This window comes from Sus scrofa, chromosome X (assembly GCF_054392235.1).
Source record: "Sus scrofa isolate SSC_HxYL_T2T_F1_AM1 chromosome X, Sscrofa_HxYL_maternal_Yorkshire_Landrace_v2.0, whole genome shotgun sequence".
NCBI classification, from domain to species: Eukaryota; Metazoa; Chordata; class Mammalia; order Artiodactyla; family Suidae; genus Sus; species Sus scrofa.
The window spans coordinates 46,335,327-46,341,626 of NC_139401.1; the positions used below are offsets into that span (position 1 = coordinate 46,335,327).

Here is a 6,300-nt window from a genome sequence, read left to right on the forward strand (position 1 = left end):
CTACCCAAAAACCGCCTCCATTCCCTGAGGCGGGCTCAACGCTTTGCTCCCTAGGCTTTGCCGTCACTTCCTCCCACCCCATTGGATGAGACTCAATGGCCTCATCCAATGAGCACTCACGCCGGCACGCGCGGCAGACGTTCCGTGACGTATACGCTACGTACGCTTTATCAAGCGTCTTCCCGCGCGACATTCTTCCCAGTCTGTCGGCTTCTTAGCTGTAGCCGTGTCTTCTGCCTTTTTTTCTAATTTCCAGGTAAGCAGCGTTGGTCTGGCAGAGGGGCCGCTCCTCGATTCACTAACGTGCGCCGCGTTGGGCGAGAGCGAGTGGGAGAGTAGAGGTTTCTGACACGTAGACTTGCGCTTTTCCGGGGCAGGCGGGTCCCATGCTCGGAGGTGACATTTTTGGGGTTGGTGCGAGGCTGGCGCGCTATCTCCGAGTGCGAGGAATGCCGGGAGGGACTGGCGGCTTGGGTAGCGGCAGTGACCACGCGACGGCAGAGACCTGCGGAAGGGAGGTGGGGATGTGTGTCGGGGGTGGGGGAGTGCGGTTTTTTTCGTCACGTGACTTCCACCATCTTCTGCTGGTGAGGAGGGAGCGTGCAAGGGTGTTCTGGGCATGCGCGGCCGCACAAAATGACGGGCGTGTTGGCAGGGGATTTTGTGAGCATGCGCGAAAGTGGTCCCCCAAAACGGCTATCTCGCTGAGCCAGCCCGGCAGATTCCCGCCTTTTTGGCTTCTTTACTTTTTTTGGGTGGGGGGTCTCCTTATTTAGTTATTTTTGTCTATTCTCCATTCTCTCGTCTCTTCTCAAAACTCCGACCTTTTCTTTCATCTCCACTGTCCATATCCTCCCCGAAGGACTCAATTTATTGACATGTCTTCTGAAGAAGGGAAGCTCTTCGTGGGAGGGCTCAACTTCAACACAGATGAGCAGGCTCTGGAAGACCACTTCAGCAGTTTCGGACCTATTTCTGAGGGTGAGACATGGGCCAGAGGTGTGATGGGGGGAGTTGTGGGAGAACATCTGGGCCCCATGCGTTTCAAAGAACATGGAGAGGAGGGTCAGGACTCCAAGCCTTTACATTACCCTTTTCCTTCCTTTGTTCCTAGGCCCAAGGCTGAGAACTCAATTGAGGGTTGGTGGAAGGGAGGTCCATTCTTTACCTGACACCCTTTGCCGCTTTTTTTCCTCACCTCTCTCTCCTCTCCCTTTTCCCAGTGGTCGTTGTCAAGGACCGGGAGACTCAGCGATCCCGGGGTTTTGGCTTCATTACCTTCACCAATCCAGAACATGCTTCAAATGCAATGAGAGCCATGAATGGAGAGGTGAGGCCTCCTACCTGCATAGGGGCCCTGCCCCCATCTGTCACTTCCACCATTCTTTCTGTTTTTTTCCCTCTGTCTGCCAGGGGCAGCGCGGCCACCAAGCCCCGCAGTGCCCACTCACAGGAGCGTGACTGCCTTCTGTTCTAGGGGGTGGAGGGCAGCGGCAGACAGAGCCGGGCTGCCTGGGAGGCGACGACTGGTCCTGCATGAGGCCGAGAAGCCACCTGTGGATGGTTGACCTGCCCTGGGCTTAGGTAGTAGAGTCTGCAGACCTGCGGGCCTGGCCCGGAGAGGACCTCGTGAGTCTTCTGGGATGGACTCTGAAGCCTCAAACCAAGAGAGGTGTCTATCTAGCCCTAATAGTTGGGCAGCTTAGAGGAGTGGGGAGGAGAGCTCAACCTGAGTTCGGTCAAGATGTAAGTAGTAGCAGGGGGAACACGGTGATTCAGGTCGTTTTGTGGGATTCTGTACCTCCTGATAAAGCCGTTCTGGCCAAAGGAGCTTGTTCTGGAATGTGGCACCCAGAACCTGGTGCCCAGCAGAAATTTCTGGGCTCTTTTGCCCACCTGCCCAGCCCACTCTTACCTTACCACTGCCCTGTCTGACCACCAACCCATCCATCCTTTTGTTTCCCTACACCTAGTCTCTGGATGGTCGCCAGATCCGTGTGGACCACGCTGGCAAGTCGGCCCGGGGAACGAGAGGGGGTGCCTTTGGGGCCCGTGGTCGTGGCTACTCTAGAGGTAAGTGCAGTGGTAAGTTTGACCATGGGGTATGGAGGAGAGCCACCTGTTACTGGCTTATGTTTGGAGAGCAGCCATGAAAATATTTCTTGCTTGCTGTAGGTGGAGGGGACCAGGGCTATGGAAATGGCAGATATGACAGTCGACCTGGAGGATATGGCTACGGATATGGATATGGAAGGTCCAGAGACTATGGCAGCAGGTGGGTAGCCAAAGGATTGTTGGCTCTGGAGGTGCTTCTTCCCTCTCCTTAAGAGCTTAGCTGTCCCAGGATTCATGCATGTCTTGCTTTGGTGCTGCTAGTGTTTGCTTTTATAAATTGTTATGAAACTATTTTGGGTTAAATATAATACTCTGGTCATGTAATTGCAAGGTGCAATAGATGGTGATGTGTATGTGTTTACTGTGCTATATTGGTTAATTGGGTATATTATGTTAATATTTAATGTGATTTAACATGTATATAAGTTATATGTACGAGCATGTATATGCGTGATATTCGTGTGTTTGGTATATTCTACTTGACACATTAAAGTTTGTGTTCTACACGAAAAACTACAGGCTGTGTAAGTATACGTGGTCTTTAATATTGTCAAGGAATATATAATATGTTCTTGTATTACTACTATGTTTCTTTTCCCAGAAGCCAGGGTAGTTATGACCGCTACTCAGGAGGAAATTACAGGGACAATTACGACAACTGAGATGAGGCAAACGCACCTAATGTAGGTGAGATTTGTGTTGCCACTGAGCAGATCGATCTCTGTCCACCAGCCCTGTCCTATTCTGTCACCTTTCCTCCTGCCTGTGCATACCTCAGCAGGCCCACCTGATACCGTTTCTAGCTTTCCCTTGCTTTCAGGTGCCTGCCAAGGATTGTCTGGGGGGTGGGGGTTGGGAGGGGTGGGTGTCGAACCTGTCTTGCCTAAAAGAGATGGAGGGGTGTCCCTGTTATCCAGACTTCCAGCATCCTTATCAACCCCTCAAAGCGAGCGTGTTAGCCTGTTCCCGACATCACAATTCTCCTCCTTCTTGCTGTTCTCAGATACACAGGAATAAAACCTCTGATCCAGGACCATCCTTCCAAATGGCTGTTTGTAAAGAAACATCTGTTCTAGTACATCAACCTGTTTTTTTGAAGTGAGCTCCCAAGGTAGCTTGTTAAAGATGTTTTTAAAAGCTCCATGTTTAGAAAAACTTTTTCCCCATTTAAAGACAAATTGAGACATTCATAGGGTCTGGGTATTTTTTTCCCCCTTTTTACCAGTTTTCTAGTTTGGGCTCTCAGGATTATTGGTTCTGGCAAAAAATGTTTGGCCAGACCCGATAGAGTTTTTTTTTTTTAAATAATACGCATCTAGGAACATTTTAAGAACGTATACACAATGTTTAATCACGGTTAGGAAGCAATTTCTGACTGTAACTGTAAGAAATCCAGAATAGGATTACTTACAGGTGTTTTTTTTTACTCCAGATCTCTGCCTTGACTATATAGAAGTTTCTAAAAATATTTGTGTATGTCACTTTTCTAATACTGGAAGAAAAAATATTCTGTTGTGTCTCATGTAGTGTTTAGGATGTCCTTGACAGAGTTGATTAAAAAGATAAAACCTGAAAACAAGTCGATGTTGATAGTGGTTTTTTTATTATTATTACTCAAATTAAGGTAGAGAGGCATATTACAAAGTAAAGATAGAGGAAAGTCAAGAGGGAGACTTGGAAAAGGATTTAGTTAGGGGGGTGGGCAGGGACTGCCAGAAGGGTAGAGACCTTGAGTTCAAAGCTTGGTGGTTTGGAATTGGTTTGGGTGTACATGAGGTCTGTGAGGAGGGTGGGGAGTGCAGGTGAAAACCTTTATGGCTGGAGTCAGGTTTCCCAAGATGGTCTCTTGGTCCCATGGTGTTGAACAGTGTCCATCTGGGAATGACTGACTGGGTTTGAATCTCCCTATTCTCACTGAGTATCAGGTAGGTGCCCTCCTCACTGGACTGTTGTGAGAATATAATAAGCATTTGGTGGGGTTGGGGAGGGGAGGTGTGCTAAATCCTGCTTGTAAACAGTGGTGCTGGCCCCTCAAATAACGGGATTGGCAGCAGTTACAGTATGAGGAGCACAGGTTCTGGATTCAGATTCCAGGATTCAAATCCAGGCTTTGCTGTTTCCCACTTACTTGACCTTAGGTGTGTCATTTAACCTCATGTTCCTCAGCCTTACGGGCGTTTCATCATTTCTATTTGAGGGTCAGGTGTATTTAGTAAGTACATATGCAGGGTTGCTACTGTGGTGTGGGTTCAGGCCCTGGCTGGGAACTTACACGTGCTGCAGGCGCAGCCAAGAAAGGAGTTGGCAAAGCCATCAGCCACAGGCATTCAGTATAAATGGTGGCAAGAGGGTCGTCTTCAGTGGTGAGGTGGTGATGGTCTGGTGTGGCTTTTCACCCCTAGTTGGGCCGCACATGTTGCATATGGAAGTTCCCAGGCTAGGCATCAAGTTGGAACTACAGCTGCTGGCCTATAGTAATGCAAGATCCAAGCTGCATCTGCAACCTGCACCACAGCTCACAGCAATGCTGGATCCTCAACCCACTGAGCAAGGCCAGGGATCAAACCTACATCTTCACATATAGTAGCTACAGTGGGAACTCCTAGTTGGATTTTCAGCTATACTTAACTCCATTTAGTTCTGACTCCTGCATTGCAGTCCCATGAGCTTTGTTCCTCTTAAGAGTTTCTAATTAATGACCTGTGGCCATGGCGTCTTCTATTCTACTTGGCTGATACTAAGCCAAGTATCACCAGGTTGTCTTAGGATGTCTTTTTTTTTTTTCCTTTCACTAATTAGCAAATTCTACTGAAGCAGGTTTCTTTCATCAGTGCTTGTACTGAAACACACTCAGTGTCTTATCTCAGGGCTCTGACAACCTGAGTCCTTTTGTTATCTAGTCCAAAGCAACTTTGATTTTATCACCATTCGTACATTATGCTGATCTACTTTATCAATTGACTGCATTGATTGAACCATGCTGATTGGGGGATGTGGATCATGGAATGCAATTTCCATACATGCTTTTGTCTTTGCTTTTTCTTGGGCCGCTCCCGTGGCATATGGGGGTTCCCAGGCTAGGGGTTCAATCAGAGCTGTGGCCACCGGCGTACGCCACAGCCACAGCAACACAGGATCCGAGACACGTCTGCAACCTACACCACAGCCCCTGGCATCGCCGGATTCTTAACCCACTGAGCAAGGCCAGGGATTGAACCTGCAACCGCATGGTTCCTAGTCGGATTCGTTAACTACTGTGCCATGACAGGAACTCCTCCTCCTAGATTGTCTTAAATTGCCTTAATCAGTCATGGGGTGTAAATAGGGATGTCTCCTCCCCACTGTGATGGTGTTAGGCAAGCTGAGTGAGGGGATGGATCAGGCTCCCCCTCTCATAGTATTAATACCCTTAAAAGAGTGACTATGGAGTTCTCATCGTGGCACAGTCGTTAATGAATCCGACTAGGAACCATGAGGTTGCGGGTTAGGTCCCTGGCCTCACTCAGTGGGTTAACGATCCGGCATTGCCGTGAGCTGTGGTGTAGGTTGCAGACGCGGCTCGGATCCCGCGTTGCTGTGGCTCGAGTAGGCCGGCGGCTAGAGCTCCGATTCTAACCCTAGCCTGGGAACCTGCATATGCCACAAGAGCGGCCCTAGAAAAGGCAAAAAGACCAAAAAAAAAAAAAAAGTGACTAAGAAAGCTTGCTCTGGAGTTCTCCTTGTGGCTCAGTGGTTAACGAACCCAACCAGTATCCATGAGGACCGGGGTTTGATCCCTGGCCTCGCTCAGTGGGTTAGGATCTGGCGTTGCCATGAGCTGTGGTGTAGGTTGCAGATGTGGCTTGGATCCCACGTTGCTGTGGTGTAGGCTGGCGGCTACAACTCCCAATTGGATCCCTAGCCTGGGAACTGCCATGTGCCACAGGTGCGGCCCTAAGAAGACAAAAAAAGCTTCAAACTGCTCTGAGTTCTTGTGGCACAGTTGAAACGAATCCGTTTAGTATCTATGAGGATGCGGGTTTAATCCCTGGCCTTGCTCAGTGGGTTAAGGATCCAGTGTTGCCTTGAGCTGTGGTGTAGGTCACAGACGTGGTTCAGATCCCGTGTTGCTATCTATGGCTGTGGTGTGGGTTTGACCCCTAGTGTGGTAACCTCCATGTGCTGTGGGTAAGGCCCCAAAAGGCA

The 6,300-nt window shown here is 49.3% G+C and overlaps 1 protein-coding gene across 9 annotated transcripts; it reads left to right on the plus strand.

Annotated features, from left to right (window-relative positions):
• Nucleotides 1-155: 155 nt before the first annotated feature.
• Nucleotides 156-3,694, plus strand: RBM3 (RNA binding motif protein 3). Of its 9 annotated transcripts, none has more exons than XR_014834579.1 (8): nucleotides 198-256; nucleotides 863-981; nucleotides 1,224-1,330; nucleotides 1,478-1,746; nucleotides 1,974-2,073; nucleotides 2,176-2,275; nucleotides 2,717-2,802; nucleotides 3,119-3,694. XR_014834579.1 is itself a non-coding variant. In NM_001243419.1 (7 exon segments), coding segments are annotated over 5 exon segments (471 nt in total). In that variant the 5' UTR covers nucleotides 156-256; nucleotides 863-878; the 3' UTR covers nucleotides 2,778-2,802; nucleotides 3,119-3,691.
• Nucleotides 3,695-6,300: the final 2,606 nt, after the last annotated feature.

Excerpts from the sequence above, each read along its gene's own strand:
- RBM3 (XM_005657795.4), top strand. The coding sequence starts at position 879 with ATGTCTTCTGAAGAAGGGAAGCTCTTCGTGGGAGGGCTCAACTTCAAC. Across the intron at positions 1,331-1,973 it reads TGAGAGCCATGAATGGAGAG|TCTCTGGATGGTCGCCAGAT; the intron begins GTGAGGCCTCCT and ends CCCTACACCTAG. Across the intron at positions 2,276-2,716 it reads TCCAGAGACTATGGCAGCAG|AAGCCAGGGTAGTTATGACC; the intron begins GTGGGTAGCCAA and ends TTCTTTTCCCAG.